Below are 22,291 nucleotides of genomic sequence, written 5' to 3'. Positions count from 1 at the left end.
TCTATGGAGAAACCGCAGGGGTCCTTAGACTGCAGGCATCTCTACATGCAGGTAACACAAATCCAGGACAGGAAGACTGAACAAGAACTATTAAAACCTTCCCAGACCTATGAAACCTGACAAATAAAAGTCTAACGAGAAAAATTAGGGAGGGCTTTAAACCAATGAATGAGAGTAATGGAATAAGGGTTAATAGTGACTTAAGTCCTTAAGTTGCATATCAGGTATTTCTTTTTTCCTTTTTTTCCCGACCTTCTTGTGCTTTCATCAGCAGGGTTCATCCCAAAGATATCCAAATCTTTTTTTGGCTTTTCTGGGTGTCGGTTCAGGAAGTTGTCCCTGTTCTTATGCAAGTAGTTCACCAGATCACCATAAAAACAGTATTCAGTAATGATGTAAATAGGACCTGTTAAAATAAAGCAAAATTATGCATTATGAGGGGGGTCTTTGAAAAACAGAAACAAACACAAAAAGACTCCAAAAGTAGTAGAAAATGGAGTTGTGAGTTAATGCATTTCTATCTATTAAGTTATGACTGCAATTATTACCAAATATCAGGCAGGTTTCTGAAACCTATATTTGTTTATATTTGTTGGTAAATCCTTTACTTGAAACCTGTGTTTATGCCTGGAAATAGAACACAAACTTTTCTAAACAATGTCAGAACAATAATATAAGAGCAAACATTTACTTGAAAGCCTTCAGGTACACAATATAGTAAAAAAAGTGCTCCAAATTAAATTTGTACAATTTTATAAGATCTGGCAATTAGAATATGTAGCCAATGTTATACAAACAGAGGAGCAGTTGGTTAGATAATCTCCTGCCTGGGTTCTGCCCCGTTGGAGCTCTCCTCCCAATCTCCTGCCCTACCTTTGTTGTGTCTATGATTACATGGTGCAAAAGAAAAGGTCCTTAGTAAACTAACAGGCAAGACTAAATAAAATGTTTAAAATGCATCAATAAGCATTTGTTCGCTGTGGGAAAGAAAGCTGGGAAAGTACTAGAAGTTATACCTAGGCATTTAACAGTCTACAGAGCTACAAATACATGAAGATTACATAAAAAGCCAAAAATCTTTAGGCATCGATGTGCTTGTTAAGTACTGAATGATGACCCCACAGCAAACCTTTATTTTGTCAACCAAACCCACCTGATTTTGTACAAGCTCCAAGCAGATTTACAATATTCAGGTGGGGGCCAAGATGTGTCATTATCTTCAGTTCAGACATGAGTGCCTGTTTTTCACTGGATCTAGCTGTAGCTGTAGAAAAAACACAGTAGCCACTCAGTGGGAGCAATCACCTTTTTCATATTAACAAACAATTTCTCCTTGCTTGCCTCATTGAAGCATTGCTGCCATGGTTTCTTGAAGAAGACCATATCCTTTACTTGATAAGTGTCTTTCTTGGGACTTGGAGAGGAGTCACGAATGATTAATAAGGGACTCACTTGATGTGGCTCAGTAGCTGACCCAGTCTGTTTGTTCCTCTCCAGGGGTGTAGTGTGGCACAGAAGCACTCTACAAGCTGCTCATTCAACACAAGCAAGCGCCCCATGGCTCCTACAGAATCACTGCATCAGATTCTCAGTTCTCATAAACTAGGAAATCTTCAGTGAACTTAAGATTCTTACACAAGACCTGCCTATTTCCCTTTGTTGTGTAGCTCTCATCTGTTCACAGACATTCATGGTTACTTTAGCTTTCTCAGTATTTGTTGAGTTATTGTGGCTGCTCAGCTAAACCTGAACTTTGGATGTTTTCAAAAGCCATGTACCTTCATGCTTGAAATGCCATAAAACAATCTAACATATAATTTTAAAATCCAGTCATCCCACCATTCATTTTCAACTTTAGATATGAAGAATTAATTTATAACAAGCAATGTTTGAATAACCCTGTGGGAACCTGCCCTACCTAGCTTGGGAAATGGAACCATGATGACTTACGTTTCAGCATTTTCACAGCTACTTTCATCACTGGCTGAGAGCGACTCAGTCCATATGCAGTCCCTTCAACTACTTTTCCAAATGCACCCGAACCAAGGATCCGACCTGAACACAAAGGAGAGCATTATTTATTTCAGAAAGTAACAGCAATTCAGCTCCTTTCTTGTCTCCATTCCTCTGCAAGTTGATTCTTGTGTGGAAAGGGCACATTCCCTTAGCCAGACCACTGGTATTATTTCTATTCCTGTTGTTTCTAAGCAGAAAAAGCAGATATGAAATACTGTCATTAAGTACAATTCTTAAAAAGATGCAAGCAAACATCAAGAGCACACCTGCACCTGGAAGCTCAGCTCATTGAAATTCATTTCTTCCTGTACCCTGCCATCTTCACTTTATCCTCTCTAATCATGGCTTGTCCTAGGCTCAAGCTGACCTCTTTGCCTCAGTCATCACCTGATTAAAATATAGGTGTGTACCAGACTTACAAATCTGAATTGGGTCCCTCAGCTGTAGTTTTGTTCTATTATGTAATGCTGGATACATCCAGCAGTAAAATGGACTAAAGCACATCGACAGCACGTTCAGAAATAGACAGGCAGGACCACTGCAGATCTGCAATAAGCTGAAATGCATGTTGACCATGTATGAAGGGAGACTTCTCTGAAGTTTAATGTACAAGTGTGTTTCATCTGCTGGAATAAATTGTATTGCAAATTTCCAAGTGCTGCAATGAAACACCTAATGTTTATAGATCCTTTACTCTTCCCACAAATCACTTTAGACAAAAATTTTGGATTAATATATCCTGTCTTCTAATATGGATACAGTCTCCAGAAGAATTGTGTACAGATTGAGCAATATTTTAGAGAAAAATGAACTGTACAAACATACTCCAAAATACTGTATTTCATAGCTTCTGCATTGAAAACCAAGTTCATCAAGGCAACACTTAGTGAATGAACCTGCATGAGGTCCAGATGCCAGAATATAATCATATGCCTGACAAGCTGTCACTTTGATTTTGTGTTACTTTTTGACTTTGAGCACAGAAAGAATTAGTAGTGACTTTTACTATGGAGATAAAGCATTTTGTCTTTGACATTCGTTTGCAGTTTGAACTTGTCACCTTTTACACTTCTGAAGGTGTTATCTGGCATGCAATGCCATATGTTTCTGTTATCCTCTAGTTACTACCCCCACTTTTATTGTACACATGCTTTTGAAAGAAAATTTCCAGCCTAACAATATCTACATCATTAACAAGCACAAGAAATGGTTAGAGAATGCTTAGCTGAGTTAACACTGACAAACCTCTCCAAAATTATGACAGCATAGTTTGTCGTGCCCACAGAAACTACGTGATTTCTTTTCAAGATTCCCATGCTCCAAAGGTTGTCCTTTCCAATCAGAATGTGAGAAAGCTTCACACTAAATTTCAGACTAATTCAAACAACACGAGTCTGAAATTTGGCCCCTGAAACTTTTCAGACTAAAGGCCTGGGAGCCATATGGCAGGATGCAGCCCTTCAGAATGTGATGGCATTTGCTGATGCTCCTTGATCTTCTTGTCTTCACAAGCCAATTCCTCCCCAAAACCATATTGTCAGCTGAGCATGAGGCACACATCTCCCTCTCCATCACCTCTGCTGGGCTGGGGTGCATGTGGAGACAGTGAGAGCACTTCCGGAGTGGCAGGGAGCCATCACTGCTATTTCCCCTTTTCAACCCTCTCTGCAGATGTAGCCCAAGCCCCATTTCTTTTACATTTGAAATTTGGAGCCAGGTGGGAGCTAACTGTTCAAGAACTGGAAGCATCTGTAATGCCATCGTATTCTTGATGAGTGCTTCATTGAAGCTCAAAATTATAGTGGGAGTTTACTTTTCAGTATAAAGGCACTGCTATGACCTGCTTGCTGAAGGAGCAATGCTGCTTCACCACCATAGGGGGACTGTGCAGACACAGCAGCAGCTCAACACCCCTCAAACTAATGGAGGAACAGCAGCTGATTCAGCCTCTGTACCCATCCACAGAGCTTATCTGCTGTGCCTGCCAGAGAGGTGCTGCTTCTCTGCTCAGAGAACAGAAATACAAAGGTGAAGTCTGTGAATTTGTTCCAGATGCAACCATCTCAGCTGGGTGCTTCTTTTGCTAAAATTGACCTGGGATAATCAACCCACCCCAAATGAAGCAATAAGTCTCTTGGTCTATATTAAAAGCCAAACAAGCGTCAAACTTTATAATCTACCCAGTCTAGACTCATGAAATTAGGTACCACATCTCTGAGTGCTGTGTGACTTGAATCTTAACTTGCCTTTTTCAAATGGGCATGGTTCTGATTCTGTGTCAGACCAGCATTTCATTTTGTTGAGGTCACCAGGACAAATGAGTGGCTTGCTGGGAAGTGATGAGAGCAATTCTGCTGTCTCTGTACAGCCACCCTAGTATCCTGAGCAGCAGCACTCAGACCCCATTCCTCAAAAGGTGCTGCTCTCAGCTCTGTCAGCTAGACAAGGAGGTCCAAGTCCTGCTGGAACCTCACTGATTCTCAGCAGAGCCAGGAGAAGGCAGTGGTGTTCAAACAGCTCACGGCATTACTGCACTGTTCCTTCTGGTACACATCTCCTGGACTTGCACCAGTTCATGGGCCCTTTAAACAGCAGTATCAGCATGGCAGATACTGTGGATCAGTGAGTGCAAAGGGAAATTTGCAGTGTAACCCAAATTTATCAATTGAGGCTCCATCCAGCCAATGTTCAGAGTTGGCATTTAACACAGCACTGCACTCCAGGAACTACTGGCTAGAAAAAACAAATAAATGCCAGCTGGCTTACACAGCTAGGATGGGAAACACTCATCTGGCTGAGCCAAAATGGGTTTGTAACCTGCTTCAGAGCCTTCCTGAACTAAAGGTGTAATTGCTTTGCTGTCATCTCCCACTTAGATAAGAGAAAATCCACACAAACCAGAATTGTCAGCCCTGGAAACAAAAGAGGGTCCCCCCTCACCAGCAAGAATTTAATATGACAGAAGTGCCAGCGGGTAAGTATGTCAAGAAAAGCACTTGTGCAATCCAGATTGCCAAAAGGATATGGAGCATTGGGTTTTAAAGTTACTGACTATTCTGAATACACTTGTAAACAAGAAAGCATTAAAGCAGGCTGGTGCTCATGAGTCAGAGGGAGACAAAGTCACAGAGGTGGTCTTTAACAACTCAGATCTGACAAATCCTATTTAGGCATATAATTAAAGTCTGGGTTGTAATAACATAATTCCATAAAACATCCACCCTCCTCTAGTCTTCAATTAGCAACATGAATTTAATTAAAGGATATTGTTCCTGAACCAGAAATTTTTGTCTTGCTTCTTTCAAGAATTAACTCTTTCTCTCTGATGGTGAAGAACTACACCAGGGGAGTATGTTGAAATATATCAAACAAAAGACATTTCTTCTTCTTCTCCTCTGTTTTGTGATACAATTTGGTGCACAGATATCTCCAAGAGAGGCAAGCCTTGTATGTTTAAAGCACTATTTGGATAGAACATTAAAATTTTCTATAGTCATTACTCTTTCAATTGATATAAAAGCGAGATTGGGCCAGCCTTGAGGAAGTAATTACGACTGAATTCTGTATGAATTCCAATGAGGAACAGCAAAGCAAGAAAGCAGAAGGGGAAGGAAGAAGGACAGTAGCCACAAAAATATGCAGTTACTCAGCACTGATATGTGCGTGGCATGGATTAATAATTGAAAAAATATTTTTAATAAAACTACATAACTAGTTGCAGATTTTCTTGGCCTCTGCATGTAAGTATATAAATATCTTGCGATAAAATATACTGACATCCTTCTTGTGGATGCCTTAGCAGGAGTGTTGAAAAGGGCATTTAACACTGAGACAGTCCCCTAAGTCACATAGGGGTGGACACTGCACACAGGGCATGTGGAGGAGAACTAGAATGGAGGCACAGGAGACACTAACACAAAGACCTCAGGGCTGATGCCACTGTAGAAGAAGAAGATCAGAGAGGAGAACTGAGGAGAACAGACAGACACAGAGAGACTGTGGACTTTGTGGCCATAACTTCCATTGCAAATCCTGCAGAGACCTCAGAATGGTCATTAAATTTCTCCCCAAAGAAGGGTGAGGTTATTCCCTCACAGAAAACTTACCAAGCACTAACCCATCTCGAGGAAACTCCCATCTGGAGTCATAAGGCAGTTGCATTGGGTCCACATAAATATACTCGTGGCCATCAGGGCTGATAGACTCAATGACTCTCCATCTAATCTCATATCTCGGCTTCTGCAGAGCACATTGAATGCAAAACCAAGCATTAGTCCTGTACCCAACTTTAGAGCAGATCAAAACCCAGCAGGACTCAGCACCCAAACTGAAATACTTTTCTACATTACCTGTTTCCATATGATGACCAGGACAATCAGTGAAATTATCACGATCACTAACAGCACTAAGACAGCAGCAGCCACCGTTAGCTCTGATCTCAAGGCTGTGGAGTAAGAAGATAGACCATATTTTCCTCCTGAACCACAAGGAACATCACACACATAAGACTCTCCTATCACTGCAGTTGCCATGTCCTGCAGAAGTGGCAGGAGCAGTTCCTGAGGCTGGTGACTGTAAAGTCTTTCCAAGGCCAGAGCTGCTCTGCCATCTTGTTTCAAAACCAAATGCAGATAGTCTAGAAGAATGTCCCATAGCCAGTGCTAATAAAATGGCGAAATGAATTATGGAGCCACATAGTAAGCAAAAAGCAGATGCACCATAAAGACCTGTAAAATGCCTTACCCTCAGAAGTTCCAGGGTGGGAAAAAAATCCAATTTAATTCACTATCTACAACAATTCACATTTTTAGCCATTAGGAAAACTGGGGTGGGTTAGAGGAGGGTCAGACTGGCTGCTGAAATTGCATAGAAGGACAAAGCAAACTCACTGGGAGCCACAAGCTTCAGTTCTCGAGTAACAGCACCAAGGTCATTCCTTGCCACACATCGCACCGCCAGGGTTTCCTCTACCTTCTGGAAGGTCACCTGGCTTTCCACCATATTTTTCTCATCCAGGTGGGCTTCCATGTGAATATCAGAGATATTGTTAGTCAAAAGAGTCCATGAGGTGTCATTGCTGCACCTGCAGAGAAGAATAATGGGGGAAATAGGCATTTGGTTTAAGTATGGGTAAATAAGAGTGAACAGAACAAAAATTACCTTTCCCTGCAAATTTCTTCTGACAACAATACATTTAAGGGCCAGAAGGGTCTTTAGATTGCCTCTGTGAAAAACCTGCACCTTTCTTCCCTCAAAATAATTTGCATACTGATCCTCCTTACTGTTGATTAGAGGGCCCAACAATGCAGCCCAGCAGGTCTGGTAGAGATAGACCTTGGTGTCACTGTGTATCCAGTGGAGTTATGGCACTGGATGGATCTCTATTTCTCACAGAATCCTTAGCACTGGACAAGGCTTCTGGGGGCAGGGCTAGGAGGACAACCGTCCCACCAGGCAGTAAGTAGTTTCAGCACAGTAAGAGGAGAACCCAGCCTCCTAGCCTTCTTCCATGCATCATCTACCCCTCCCTGTTGGATAATATCCTAAGGAAAAAAGCAGCTTTCCAGTACACACAGAAAGAGCCAGTATAGAACTAGCAAAAATGGGAGCAATTACACCACATGTCTAAAATACTTAGAAGGTGAAAATTATAATTAGGGGGGAATAATTACAAGTGAAAATATAGAAACACACAGGAGTGGTAATGAGGCAGACTGAACTATTTGGGAAATTAAAAATATTCCCTGAATGGAGGGACAGCTACTTCTCAAAATCCTTACTCAAACCAGGACTGTGAAATCCACAGAGTTGGCTTATTGAACAGAAAGCTAATTATGTTAAGCTAATTGAGGATACAAGTCATTTTTCAGATAAGAAACCACCCATTCCTCTTACTTTTTAATGTCCTTGCAAACCAGCCATTCCACATCGGGAAGTGGGGTCCCCTCTGCCAAGCATCTCACTGTCTGCCCACCTGCAGAGCCATGGTGATCATCCACAAGGGCTGAGATCAGAGCTGGAACTGGGAAAGAGTCAGAAGTTTGTTAAACTATTTGTCAGTGCCTACAAAAAAAACAACTTCAAATTTCAAAGCAGGACAGGTGTTGTTTGGCCAACATCTTAGCGAGAGCTACAGGCACAGACTCATCCAGGAGGTGCTTGTCTCCTGTAGGACAGAGTGGATTCTAGGCCAGAGCAATGAGAAGGAAGTGCTGCAGTTGTGCCACGTCTCCATGTCATGCTAAATTAGCTATCATTCTGCTGTCAGCTGGAATAACTTAGCTGGGAGGATAAAGTTTCTTTTTGGCTCAAGGCCAGTGCAGAAGTGAAAGCCAGGATCAGGGTAGAAAAGCTCCAGAGACTAACACACACGCACTCCTCCACTCACCCTGGTTCATGCCTTTTGTATATCCATACTCCAGGCAATCCAGTGTGTAAGTGGATCAAGTCTTTGCTGTGTGGCATGACTTCTGGAGGGCAAGGCTTTGGGGTTCCTTACCTTGTATTAGCAATGAGAAGGTGTATCTTTTAATCTCATCTTCATTTTCAGCAACCAAAGTGTAGTATCCACTGTCTTCCTCCTTGGCCCGTATCAATTTTAAAATACTCTGAAACCTGCAGAAATGCAAGGTGTTGTTTGTATTTTTAATACAGGCATAAAAAATCTATTTTGGTGCAACACATAATCTGGGTATGTTGCTATTACAACATAGTGACATTTAGCATTTTTAGCACGCCTTTAACTAAAGTCATTACTCAAGTGGTAAATAACTATCAACATATAACTGAGAAAGAAGCGGCCTTAGTTACTTTCTGCAAGGACCTGACAAAGCCCTGATTTTACTGGAAATAGCTGCAAATTTATTGGTGTGGAGACATGTTGAAGGGAGAGAAGAGGTTTAGTGCTCAGGAACCTTGAAGAGGTTGATGTTATGGAGGGAGTAAGAAGAAGTAAATTAGACATCGCCTTTTAGAATAGAAAACAAATAAACTATTTTTAAATGCTGCTGAGGAAGGAGCAACAAACCGAGGTGTAAAGAGTGAGCAGGAGCAGTGCCCAGGTTTCTTGGGGAGGAACTCGAGTCAGCATGGCAAAGTAAGGGTCAGAAGGTTTTTTACCTTGTTTCCTGGACTCTGTTGGAGCTAGTAACAATCTCTGTAAGATTTTCAATCAGAGTCACATTATCCTTCAACCAGTACATTTTTGGTGCTGGGTAAGCCTGCACATCAACAACAAAGTTTTTGACTTCATGAAGGTTGACAGCTTCTAGAGGGCTAAACTGAGGCTCCAGGTGAACAAAGCCTTTGTCTGTAAATGAAAAAGCCTTGGGTAAACAACACTATGCAACATTTTTCAAGAATGGTGTTTTCCAATGTGTTAATAATTTACACTGAAATCAGACTATACCATGAACTGTAATGACTACTTTCTTATTTTCCTTAACCTCCTTGGTTGCATGCCGAGCAGTACATTCATAATCTCCTGTGTCTTTCACTGATGCCTCAGGAATGGTCAAGGTGTAAACCAGCTTCTGCGATGGGACTTTGATATCATCAAGTTTTATCAGACCTTTTTCTTTCTGTAGTTTGGAGAAGGAAAAAAAAACCTTGCTTAAGTAACTGAACTGAAAGCACATCATTGAGGATCTTTGATACCCCTGAAATGAGAACAACCATCTAAATCCTGTGTTGCAGAAGACTTGTTTACTGAGTTAAGGATGCCTTTTTCAGCCACAACAGAAGAGCTGTGCCTATAAATAGACCCTTTTGGGGGCGGGCACAGAAGGTTGAGGAGGTTGAGAGCTGATATTTTGTTCACACGAAGCAAATACCTTTGAAAAATTGGGTAAGCAACTTGAAAGAGTGATTCACTGTTTATGCACTACCTTTTCCTCGGATGTGAAAGACGCTTGACTCCCCTTTGTTCAGTGCCCATGAAGTAAGATTAATTTTTATCCCCTTCACCAGACAAAAAGTAACCAGTTACTAGATGCTACGTTCTGCATCCTCTCAAAACAAGAATAATTTATTGACAAGGAGAAAACTCCTGAGAGTAAAGGGATGGTAAGAATGACGGACCATGTTATCATGAGAGGCTAGTACAAAAATGTACTGGGGCTAGTTTTGAAAGGTGGTATATAGCAGAGACTAGACTGATGTGTAAGATGGAAAACAAAACAAAACTTGCTTAAATAATTTTTCCTCTTGGGCTCGTAACTTACCTCAATAAAAGGTGGGATTTGGAGTAACAGCTAGGTACACTTCAATTATACCATTCCTTCAACCAGACTTTTTACATGGGATACTCTGAAATTGCCTGGAACTGGCCCTAGCCAAGTTGCACTGAATAAAAGTTTTCACTGCAAAAGGATGTTAAACCAGTTTGAAAGATTTCAGGGTTCTACAAAAGTTTTAAGATTTTCTTACTAGATGTTTCTCATTAGTAATTACAGTGACTGTAAGACTCATTTCAGTTTACACCTGCATAATGAAGAACACTTAAGATTATAGACTTGATTCTTCATTGTCCTTTATTATCCTCAAGAACCAGGATTTAAGAGAGCCATTTTAGAGCTTCAGACCTTCAGTAGCAAGCAGAGCTCTACTCAGATGTCCAACACACCTAGATCTTTCTATTTTCACAACATTTCTCTTTTTTGCAGCAGCACAAGACCTGAGGGACAGCATTCCTTCCTCAGCCATACCTCAACTTCTTGTCGGGTTTTGCTTAGTTACTAAAAGCAAATTTACCTTTTGGGACTGACTTTCTTTTACAGTAACCTAAAATTAAAAGAACTTACTTGGTTTTGTCTCCTCAGCTGTCCTCATTCAGATAAGAGAGAATATTTTACAACCCCACTTGCTTGCCTAATAAGTAAGTACAAACATTGAGGAAAAAGAAATAAAGAGAGATATTTACCACTTTCCCAGGATAATTCCACTGTAAATTAACCACCTCATTGTCAAAGACCACACAAGTTACTACGATGGTCTCGCCTGTTTTGTAGACAGTTTTAAGAGCTTCAATTTCAACAGGCAGCTGTGAAGTAGCTAAGGGAAGAGAGAGATCTCATTTAGTTTTTAAAAGACTGCAATTTTCACATGGTGCTGTTTCAGAGGATATCCATTTCACTTCCTCTACTGAGGAATCACCTTGAAAATTCAGTGAAAGTACTGCTGATCTATACTAATATAAACAATTTGTATTTAAAGCATGAACTGTACAGGCATTGAGTTCAATCCCACAAAGAAATTATCCACAAATAAAATTTCAATTAGAAGTTCCTATCTCAAATCCCCCTGTAAAAAGGCATTGGGTATAAAAGCAATTTCCCCTTTTGCTAATCAGTGACCTTGAGAGTCTTTGAGAATTCCTTGATGGCCAGGAAAAATGTTTTCAAAATAATTAAATCATTATGTTTTTCAGGCTACCCAAAGGTCTACAGTTCAAAGCCACTGGGAAACACCAGCCTTTAAAGTTGTGTTTCAGCAAATAGGATGAAAATACATGGACTACAAAACATTTTTCTTGCAATGATTTTGGAGAAAAGATTAAGTTAGGGACATGTTATTCTCATGAAAATTTTAAGTAAACATGCAACTAAGTAACTGGCAGTACCTGCCAGAGGAGCAAGGAGTTCATCATTAGAGAAATATCTGATATAACCCTGTGATGCTGGTCCTAATATGGCTCTTACAGTGTGGAGAAAGAACACAATCAGTTTTTTCTTTTTTAAAAAATGAACAGAAATAAATACCTCTTATAATATAGATGAGGAACTCATCAGACTTGAACTCCACACCTTTAACCATTGTTTTGCATGTGTATGAGCCCGCAGGAAAATTCCCTATGAAGCCTTGTTTGGTGTCATATAAAGCAGGCACAGACTTGTCTAAACTGTTAACTAAAGTCACTTGAGCATCTGGGTCACTTGTCCGACAAGGGATAACTGTGGGATCACCTTCTTCTACTAAGATGAACTGGTCTTCTGGTATAGAAGGAACAAAAGGCATGTCTGGATCTGTAAAAAACAAGAGGTAATATTACACTGTCTTGTTTGTAGCAAGTCCACGTACAAGGATTGGATATCAATGACCACCTATAAGTCATAACTGAAACTTGCATAGTTCATTCTCCCAGTTTTTCAGATATTGAAGGCAAGGTTTTCTAATTTCATGTGGTATCTCATTTTAACTATTTCATGTGACATGTAATGAGACATTTCTCCTAAGCAGAAAACAGGAAAGGTCTTGGGTTCCTTTATGACAACTCAGGATGCAGAATGAAAAGGACAGAAGATCCTCTGCCCAATATGTTAAGTGTTATTAATCACAAGTCACATCATTTTAAGTTAGATTGTTTCCCATTTCTTATTAGTAGCTGTCTCCTAACCAATATATAAGCAGGGGTAAAAATAAAAATAAAATAAAAAATCCAAACACTTTCCAAGTAAAAAAAAAAAGTAGAAGTCAGTTTCATATTGTTTATGTTGAACACCACTAAAGCCACATTTCATCAAAAATAGTTCAAGGTACTTATCTTCATGTATTTCTAACATGTCCAACATTACAGTTATGAGACATATTTAATTATGGTCACAGCATGTGGTTTTCAAAATATAGTATTCAACTAGGAAAAAAAGCAAACAAGGACCTGGTAGTTTTATTTCTTTCAAAGTCAACAAAATACATGCCAACTTTCCTACCCAGCCAATCCAAAGTCTGAGTTTAAAACATAATTGCATAACATTATGCACAAAAAGCATAGCTCTCAAATCATCTCCATTTGGCCAATCAGAATAAACAAATAATCCCTGCTAGCCTGAAGCTTCTGTGCAAAGCTTTATAATAAAATTTAATAAATAGCAATCCAAATCCCTCCAACAATAGACTTTCTGCTGCACTGGCAGGCTCTTTGTAGCAATATTCCAAACACAGCACTCCATCCCAAAAACTCTGCCAACTCCATGTATTCATTTTCCCACTGTAATTTAAAACAGAAACAGGATTCACCTAGTTTGGTTTTCTATGTGCTGTTAGTGAAAATAGGATATTGTGTGAAGTCTCAACGTAATCCTCCCTGGCTAAAGTGGGTTGCTGCCACCCATTGCCCTCCTAATTCATTGCAGGAAAAATAATTGTAAAGACAAAGTTTATAGTGGAAACAGAGACATTCTCTATAATTTGGAGAAAAGGATATGTTTCTACGTTTATGACATCTTGATGGTTAGCAAGTGGAAAAAATTACAGGGTGTCTCTGCCCTGCAAATCGGGTAGGCTGACGTCTAGAGGCTTTCGAAAACCAAACCAAAAAGTCCTCTTGAAGAAATCTTCCATCTCTTTCCTTTATGTTCCTTCACTGTGTGAGTTACAAGACTGCTTTACATAAACAACATTTTCGGGTTATTTGGTTAGAGCTGCTTGGATATTGAGATATATGTGCCAAGGCTGGCAGCCCCTGCTGAAACATCTTGCTTCAAGAATGAGCACAAACACTTTACATTTGTTGTGGCAAACGGAGGGAAAGTCTTGGAAGAATCACTGTCCTTGAATCACACACTGTCAACAGCAAAAACTTAATGCCACTGCAAAATACCCTTTAAAACAAGTCCTGTTATTGCTTCCTGGCTTTTTGCCCTTCCAGAATCTTCCTTGCCGTTTGCAGACATCCTCTCCTTCAGAACATACTGCAGTTTTGCAGGATGATTTGCAATCTCTTCTTCTCTCCTTTGTTTCGTGTTCAAAATATTTACTGCAAATCCAGTGGCCTGATCTCTTCTGGCCCTGCAGTTGTGACCCTCACCCCCTGAAGCCCAGCCAATGCCGAGGAAGCATCCAGACAGAGCTTTACAAAAGCAGTCAGTCGTGGCTCAGCCTTTGGTGCCTATCTCAGCTATGACAATAAAGATTTTCGTCCCATGGAGATCGTGGAAAGCCTTTAAGCAGATTTCCAGTCAGAACAAGGAAGTGGGAGAACAAAGCTGGAAATAGGCACTTCCAAAAAGAAGGGATGCCATTTCTTCTGAGTCCAACAGTTTTCCACCACTAAAGAGAAATGCAACACAGGGCTTGGGAAGGCTGTGTTTGCCTTGAAAATTACAGGGCACTGCATAGTAACACCATGTGTTTAATCTTGCATCAGATTGGCCAGCAAGAACACTTCTTTCGCCTCCTTCTGACAGCCACCCCCAGGACATCTCCGTTGCTTTACTCTTCCCAGACCCTGTGTACACATGAGTTTTTTCCAGTTCTCAGTTCAAGCATAATGCAGGTTAAGAACAAGATATGGCCTTCCTCATCTGGCAGAAGCTTTAGTATCATACATGGCACTGGTTTGGTCAGTACACATCCCAAGATATCTGCCCAAGTTGCCCCTGAAAAGACTAGCATTTCTGTTAATCCCCACCTGGGAGCCAGGTGAACCTTAAGGCTGGACATGCTCCCACAGATGAGCTGACCTGGCCACCAAGGTCTACTCTCCAGGCCCTGATGGTCAGAAGGCCTCAGCTCTAAAGTAGTGAGTTCATCATTCTTCTTAAGAAATAAAATTCTTATCAAAAAGCGAAAACCAATAGAAAGAAAGAACATATCCACAGATTCAGAGGGGCTGGTCTTGATTTACACACTAGGAAATGGCCCTGGGGTTATTTCTCTCCCTCTAACAGTAAGTTGTCACCAGCAACACACCTCTTCTCAACATCCATGGTTCAACTCTCCCACCCAAACCTCCAGGTACAGCTGTGGCATCCCCCACTTACCAGGCACATAGATGTAGATGTCCTTCCCTTCCACTTCCCCATCCTCCACTTGTGTGTGGTTATAATAGCAAACATACAAGCCTGTATGAGCCGCCGATGCATTTCCTACTTCCAGCACTGTCACGAAGAGGCCACTGTTGTTTTCTTCGTGTCTAATATCTATCCTGTGGTTTCCCTCGGTCACTGGGTACTGCCAGCTCACTTCACTGTCTCCAGAGCATTTGAGTGTGAAATTGGAATGCAGCTGTACCACCATTTCATTCCTATTGGGAACAATAGTTGGCAGAGGAAGCTGGCAAAATGTTATGAATGGTCCTGCAAAAAGACACAAATAAATAGCATGTGAATACACAAAACAGCCTCAGCATGGGGATGTGAAAGGAAGCAAATAGGATCCAGAGGAGCTTTTTTTTCTGACTATTTCAGACCAGGAAATTTGCCCTTGTTAAAAGCCAGAGCTTTGCCCAAGGGATAGCAAATGGTTTTCCTTTGAAATGTTAAGTGTTTGCTTGCTGACTTCTGTTTGTCAAATCAAGAGGTGAAAGACAGACAGAAGTGAAGTTAGAGATAGCTCCCAATTGACACCACAGCTGTCCAGCCCCAAAGGTGTACACAGCTCTACTGCAGACCAGTGAATTCCACACCCTGGCTGCTCAGTCGAAGGTATGTCACACCTCCTTGCAACCATGGTTAGGAAACCAGAAGTCCTGTCAGCCTTCAAGCAAGCTCACAGCTGAAATTTGGAAACCACTTCCCAAGACTAACACTTGCATTTTACATCTGACTTCAATTTCTGCAAAGGGCCAGAGCAGGAGCTTCTACATCAGGTCTACCTCTAGCCAAAATGTACAGAAGGCTTGTAGCCAAATAAAACTGCAATTCACTGAACTAGATGTTGTAGATGGCACTGGTTTTCAGACACAATCTCCAATTACAGGCTCAGGATTGCAAGTCTAGGTAATTTGCAGGTGGGTTGGTGCAGGTCCAACTCTCAAAAAGAAAATTAGAGGATCCAAACCCTACAAAATGAGGAACTCACCAAGGAAATATGTTTGTGGTTTCAGTCCCCCGAATGACCTGTACAATAAACAAACACTTAGGCCCATGGCGTGAAATTGGCCCTCTCTGCAATAAACTGCCACCAGGAATCCGGACTGTCTTTGAAACCATTTTCCACTCCTGCCCAGAGTTACCTCTTTCTACAGGCCCTTTCTATATTTGGCACCCTGTGGCAAAGCCTGCCCTGCCCTCCCATCACCATTTGTTTGGCAGGTGTTGGGAGGCTGGGCCAGCAGCCCCGGCGAGTGCAGTGCGGTGCTGTGGCATGGGAGGATGTGGGGAGCCCACACAGGCAGCCTCTCCTGCACCACTGCTGAAGAATCCCCAGTGGGGCAGGTGTGGGACAGCCGAAGGTGGGCAGGCTCACTTTCCCTGCACAGTCAGACAAGTCAGGTGGGAGGTTATATCAGCACAGGAGCGCCAAAGTGGCCGATATGGGCCAGCAAAAGTACTGCCTTCTCAGTAGGTCTCGTCATAGCCTACCAGAGGGAAAAGCAGAAAAAACAGGTTTGTAGCCGGCTGGCAACCATGTGGCATTTGTTATTGTGGGCAGAATGAATGCAAATTTATGAAGAATTAGGGGTGGAGAGGATTAGAGGACTGAGGAACATTACCTGTGAGAAAACATCCCAGGATCAGGAACGTCCATGGGGAAGTACCCATAGCTACCAACAACTGAAACAGAAAGAAGAAGGCAAGAGAGAGAGAGTCAATGGACTGACAACTGTATAAGAGTTAGGAGGACTCTTCTTCTGCAGTGCCCAAGGGCAGCTTCCCATCACTCCACATGGTGCCACAAAGAGGAATGGCCCAGGCACCCCAACTCACAGCACAGCCCAGTGAGACTCATGTCACCTCCTCCCACGAGCTGCGTGTGGCCACAGACAGATGACAGGCAGACGAGACACCATAACCCCTTCCCTCTACTGGCAGTGTAAGGAACCAAGTCCAGATTTGTCCCTTTCAAACAGCCTGCAAGCAGCTCTGCTCCCCACTGTAGCCTCTGGGACTGAGCCCACAGAAATGCCCCTGCACAGAGGCAGCACCCTCACAAGCATTGATGAAGATGTAACATCTTCATGCAGTAAGTTCTGACCTTTCAGCTGCAAGCAGCTTTTATGGGAGAAAAAGCACATTTTAAAGCTACTCTAATTACAAATAGTACAACCCAGAGTGATCTTTTTGTTTTGCCATTGTACATATGTGTATATATAGCTTACAGAATACAATGTAATACAATAGTGCTTATTGCTTATTTAGCAAGAATTCCCTTGATTGAGAGACATGCTATTTAAAACATATGCTGAAATTTTCTAATGAAATAAATCCATGACAGACTGTAGGCCAGCACTGCCATTCACAGAGCATCTCTTTTCCCAACAGTGCAGAGAGTCATAGATCCCATGCAATTTTTTCAGCTTTCAAACATATAATCCTAAAGCATCTGTCTTATAGAGGCAACAATAGCAATCAGCATCTATGTAATTTTTGTGCCATGTAATGACATTTCTACATAAAACCCTCAAGCAGCGTGCTAGGTAATTTCTAAAGGAGAAGATCCTACAATCCCTGCTCCCACTGAAACCAACAGATGTTTTGCTGGTGACTTCTAATAGCAACTGGATTTGGCCCAAATCCAATATATATTTAAAAAACACTGCACAGAAGAGCCCCTAATTTGAAACACTGACCAAGGAGTGAAATAAAGGACAATGAGCCAAGACAGGGACTACTTTTCAAAGGTTCTGGAGAGTTTCTATTCATCCTCTGGTATTCAGTTCCTGATGCTGAGATAGGAAAGCACATAGGTGCGTCTAGTTGTTACAACTGTGGCAGTGCCATATGGGAGCAAAATGCTTACAACATGCCAAGGAGTGTTTCTGATCTAGTCCTGCTTTCCTCCTGCAATGGGTGGAGCAGACAGCACTGCTTTGCAAAGCAAAAGAATTTGAAACTCAAATTAAACATAAATGTCTCAGAAGCAGGATTAGAAGACTACCTGCCTCAAAAACATGTACAAACACCTTCAGAAATTCAGCCAACAATGTTCCAGCAGAGACAAGGCATTTTGCCTAATTCTTCAATTAGCAGTAATTGCCATATGTTTATGTATCTGTCTCTCTTTGATAATTCCCTCGGTTTCGGCCTCCTTACTCATTTTTATCACATTTATATCTTGCATTTTTTTCTAATAAAGTAACCCTCTGTAACTCTTTAAAGACTTACCATGGTCTGCTTTATTGATTTGACTCCTAATCTCCCAAGATCCACAAGACTATGTTACCCCACTTCTGCCAAGCTCCCTCCCTTTTCTCACTGAAAAGGCAAATCTCTCCCCCTTTTGTGTTGTTTTGCCAGACTATTCAGTGCAAGTGATGCAGCACAGGAGAAGAAAAAACAAAGCTAGCTCGTGTCTTGCACACCAGAAGCTCTGCTGAAGTGGACTTGCAGAGCTGTGTGTGTGAGGACTGAAGCCCAGTGATGTAAATACAGGTGATGGCATTTCCAAAGCGCTACTTTGAACTTGCTGTCTTGGTTGGGCTGACACTGAAATCAATGAGTGTCTCAATGTAGCATTGCAGTTTAAAAACTCAAGGTCTTAACTAAATTTGCTTTCTCCATCTGGCTCTTCTTTCACAACCCAGAGCTTTGATCTTTCCTCAATGACCCGTTAATCTCATCAAGACCCGGAGCAACACTTCTTCACTGTGAAAGACAGAATAATATACTAAGGTTTCACCATCATCTGTATTCAAAACCTATTTGAACTGAATTTAGTTACATCATGGATCTGACTTAAGAATGCTAGTGCCATCACCAGTGTACCCTCACACATCCATGCTAGACTCAAGGTTTACCACAGGCACAATTTCACATTTATGGGCAGGAGAGAGTTTGCTCATTCCCACAACACCAAGCAGCTACACCTATCCTGGTTTTTCTTTATTTACAGTCACATACACCTTTGTATGCACTTATTTAGCTCTTTTACCCTCCTTCGGTTCTCAGAATCAAATCAAAGGTTCTCTTTGTCCCCAACTGTCCAAATCTCAGCCCTGGATAAACACATAAGATTCAGTTCCTAACACTAGTCTATCAATCCATAACTTGGTGTAGCCTTGCTGAAGCCAGTAGGTTTATGCAAGCTGAAACTCAGTATTAACAGGACACATACAATGTGAGTGTGAGCCAACCTTAATTCCTTGCATACTTAGGACATTGCTAGCTGAAATAGAAACATGGGTGTGTATAGTAAAAGCTAGGTGATGCCCTGAGGGGTTTGCGAAACTCCTTGCAGGGCTTTGCCCCGGGTTGAACAGTCATTGAATTTACACAGATTTTGAAAGCTTGTGACTGAAATCCTGATATCTCTCTTGTGTGCCTTAGTGATTAAAAAAAAAAAAAAAAAAAATCAGAAAACTAACTCTGAAGAACTGTTATCAGTCAGGCGTCAATTTTCCAAACACTAACTGGTAAGCACTGGCTTCCTATAAAGGAAGGTTTCATTGACTGCAGTGCAGAAGACGAGGTAAAATCAGCGTTCAGAAACTCAGTGGAAATTTATGTTTGGAAAATTATGATATTCCTAGGTGAGTGCTCTACACGACCTGAAGAGAAAGAGCGGAGGGGGACCAAAAAGAGCCAAGGGTATATATTATTTTCATACTGCTATGAATCAACCGAAGACCTCTCTCAAGACAGAAAACCAGCCCATGTACCGGAGCACCGGAGGCTACTGGGCTGATTTCCTGCCAGCTATGTAGCCACTGCAGTTCACCCTCGTGGCCACACGATGGCAATGTTGATCCACATTAACGAGCCACATGCCTTGTCCGGCAAAAGGCAACGCTCGTCTCCAGCGTAGCAGTCTAAACTGGGTCTCCTGGATCAACTTAAAATTCAAAATTCCTACATTATTAATCTCATGTGATTAAAAAAAAAAAAAAAAAAAGAAAGAAAAAAAACCCACAAAACCAAACAACACACCAACCCTGGTCCCATTTTCTCTGTATTTGCATAAGTGATAGGACAGTATTTGGATTGTAAATCTTGGCACATAATGATATGATTATCCTTGTTATGAGAGGGCTGGGTAATTTCAGTCGTGATTTTGTCAGAGTGGCAGTCTGTCCTTCTGGGAAAGCTGATCTTTTCTAGGAAGAGCTACGGCCAGCCCAAGAAAAGACATTTCTTTCTTGTGGTATATGTCACCAGCTGAATGTGAATGTTCAGACAGGACCTCCTGAAACATTTCTTGGTTCTCAGTTCCCGAACTGCAAACTCAGCTCTCCACAAGAGCAGCGCTGCCCTGCAGCACTAACATGTGGGTCTGATGGGTTTTGCTGGGGAAAGGCTCAACGGTTTTCAATGAAAAAAGACTGGCATAAATATTCTCCAAAAATGAAGCTTGTTTCACATCCCTTTACAAATATTTGAATCCAGCATAGCCTGTACATAGAAAAACCGTGCATCAAGAAAAGCCCAAGGAATAACCATGCATCGAGGATAGGCCAGTGCTGGGCTCCTGGTGAGTACTTTGGGCTCTGCAGGACACATAGCGATGGCTGCCTCCTGATGAGCCTTCTGCTCAGACCCAATTCTTCAGCCTAACCCTCCAGGGCAGAGTTCCTCAGTCTAGGATCTAAAGGTGGTGGGGGAATTGCAAAGCCTAAATTTTCCCGCTTGATCAAAGGAGGGTTTTCCAGACTGTCCTAGAAAACAGGAAAAGCAAACAAACAAACAAACAAAACCCCTGGCACTTCCAAGTAATACATCTTCCTTCAGTTCTCAGAATCAAATCAAAGAACACCTCAGATCCCAACTCAACCACTAAGAAGCATTGTAAGGAAAAAAATATCCATCTCTGTTGACCACAAGAACTAGGAAGCCTAGCTATTGCAAACTTTTCCCTTGGGTGCCCATGCAAAGCTTTATAGGCTTGAAAGTGGTGAGTCAAGCAGGAGAGCAAGGCAAGAGGGAGAGAAAGGATCGCTTGCTTTCTTGCTTGTTTTTTTTTTAATTATCATCAACTTTTGTCACCACCAGGAAAATTCACCTCTCAGAAGTCATTCCTTTGTCTTTAAGTGTTTAAAAGAAGAAAGGGAAACATCTTCTATTAAAAATTTTAGAGTTCACGTGCAAAAGTAGGTTCCATTGTAGTCCTGATGAAATAAGGAGGCAAGCAAGGCAAGGATCATATAAAGTTATACATTTCAGCCTCATTTTTAGACCAGCTAGTATAGCTGCAAATAATCTGCGAGGTCTGGGCTATGCAAGGCTTTCTCTCTATATATACTTTACTTCAATTCCAGCCCAATGCTGTAGTACAGAAGAGAGGTATTTTATTAAAATATTTATTGCTTCCTGCTTTCTTGAAACCTAATACCTATGTATTACCCTCAGAGCCACATGAAGATTTCCCGTACATAACAAACTATTAACAGCAAAGATGGCCGCAGTGTCCGATGGCAGCTGGACTGGCACACCTCCTTGCCCCTCAGTGCCTGGAGAGGAGTACCAGAACAAGGGATCTCATTTAAAAGCAGCAGGAGAGTGCCTGCAGGCTGGGAGGGCTGTTTTGCTTGTGGGCTCCTAAATCCCAGTGTTTTGTGAGGTCTCCTTTTTCTTCAAACTTTTTTCCCCAAGCTTTGAGGCTGGCTAAACCACTGTTTAGCTGAGGGTCCGTTCTAAAATGCTCATTGTTAACTAGAAGCTAAACCCGAAGTCCCTTGCTGGGAGATCTTTCCCTAGCGTTTCTACACGCAGAGTTAAAAGTCAGATCTCCACAGTTCAGATTTTGACGAGATGATGACAGGAATCTTTGATGCCTGTCTCCTTGCTTTGATCCTGTCTCTTGTCCCATCAAAGGACACAGAGCTTAGTCAGCCGAGCTGGGACTCCAGCTGGTCTCTGCATCGGCCCTGGGAGATGTCGAGAGCATAACAAGCCACCCTGCCTCCCCTGGTGCGTCCCGTCGGGGAGACAGCGGCGACCTGCAGCCAGTCGGGACTCGGGTGTGGATGATGGTGGGAAGTTCCGTTCACACTCTCCAGCCCCTATCAGGCTGCAGGCGCTTGACAGACCCTGCCGGCCCGTGGGGAGCCCGGGCGGCAGCCCCCGGGGAGCGGGACAGCGACGCTGCCGCGGCTCCCCCTCGGTCCGCCCACCCTCGGCGCAGCCCGACGGCTGTGGCCGCTGCAGATCAAAGGCTGCTCGGGACACCGAGCAAACCTGGCAGGTCCCAGCCACCTCGCTGTTTGTCTGGGAAACAGTAGGAAAGCCTTTGCCAAACTGGAGAGACTTCTTTTTTTTTCCTAATGAGGGGTAGCCGGGAAAAAGAAAAAACGGGTTAGGGGAGACGGAGAGGAGCAAACCGCAGAGGTATTTCCCTACGGAGCTGGTGCTACGACCCGACGCTTCTTCTCCAGCCCTCTCCGTCAGGCGAAGCACGAAGCCCC

The 22,291-nt window shown here is 42.2% G+C and overlaps 1 protein-coding gene across 1 annotated transcript in view; it reads right to left on the bottom strand.

Annotated features, from left to right (window-relative positions):
* PDGFRA (platelet derived growth factor receptor alpha) overlaps positions 1-22,291 on the bottom strand; it is a 35,041-nt gene that overhangs the window by 11,064 nt on the left and 1,686 nt on the right. The window contains exons 2-15 of the mRNA XM_032110254.1: positions 16,448-16,508; positions 14,775-15,089; positions 11,775-12,038; positions 10,937-11,067; positions 9,425-9,596; positions 9,136-9,325; positions 8,516-8,631; positions 7,912-8,038; positions 6,906-7,099; positions 6,366-6,460; positions 6,123-6,255; positions 1,951-2,055; positions 1,154-1,264; positions 253-406 (exon numbers count right to left, since the gene is read on the bottom strand). Coding sequence (XP_031966145.1) covers positions 253-406; positions 1,154-1,264; positions 1,951-2,055; positions 6,123-6,255; positions 6,366-6,460; positions 6,906-7,099; positions 7,912-8,038; positions 8,516-8,631; positions 9,136-9,325; positions 9,425-9,596; positions 10,937-11,067; positions 11,775-12,038; positions 14,775-15,089; positions 16,448-16,496 — 2,156 coding nt within the window. The 5' untranslated portion in view covers positions 16,497-16,508. The remainder of the gene's footprint in view (positions 1-252; positions 407-1,153; positions 1,265-1,950; positions 2,056-6,122; positions 6,256-6,365; positions 6,461-6,905; positions 7,100-7,911; positions 8,039-8,515; positions 8,632-9,135; positions 9,326-9,424; positions 9,597-10,936; positions 11,068-11,774; positions 12,039-14,774; positions 15,090-16,447; positions 16,509-22,291) is intronic.

This window comes from Corvus moneduloides, chromosome 5 (genome assembly GCF_009650955.1).
Source record: "Corvus moneduloides isolate bCorMon1 chromosome 5, bCorMon1.pri, whole genome shotgun sequence".
In the NCBI taxonomy this organism is placed as follows: domain Eukaryota; kingdom Metazoa; phylum Chordata; class Aves; order Passeriformes; family Corvidae; genus Corvus; species Corvus moneduloides.
Note: the sequence above shows the minus strand (reverse complement) of the source record. Positions and strands in the feature narration are given on the sequence as shown.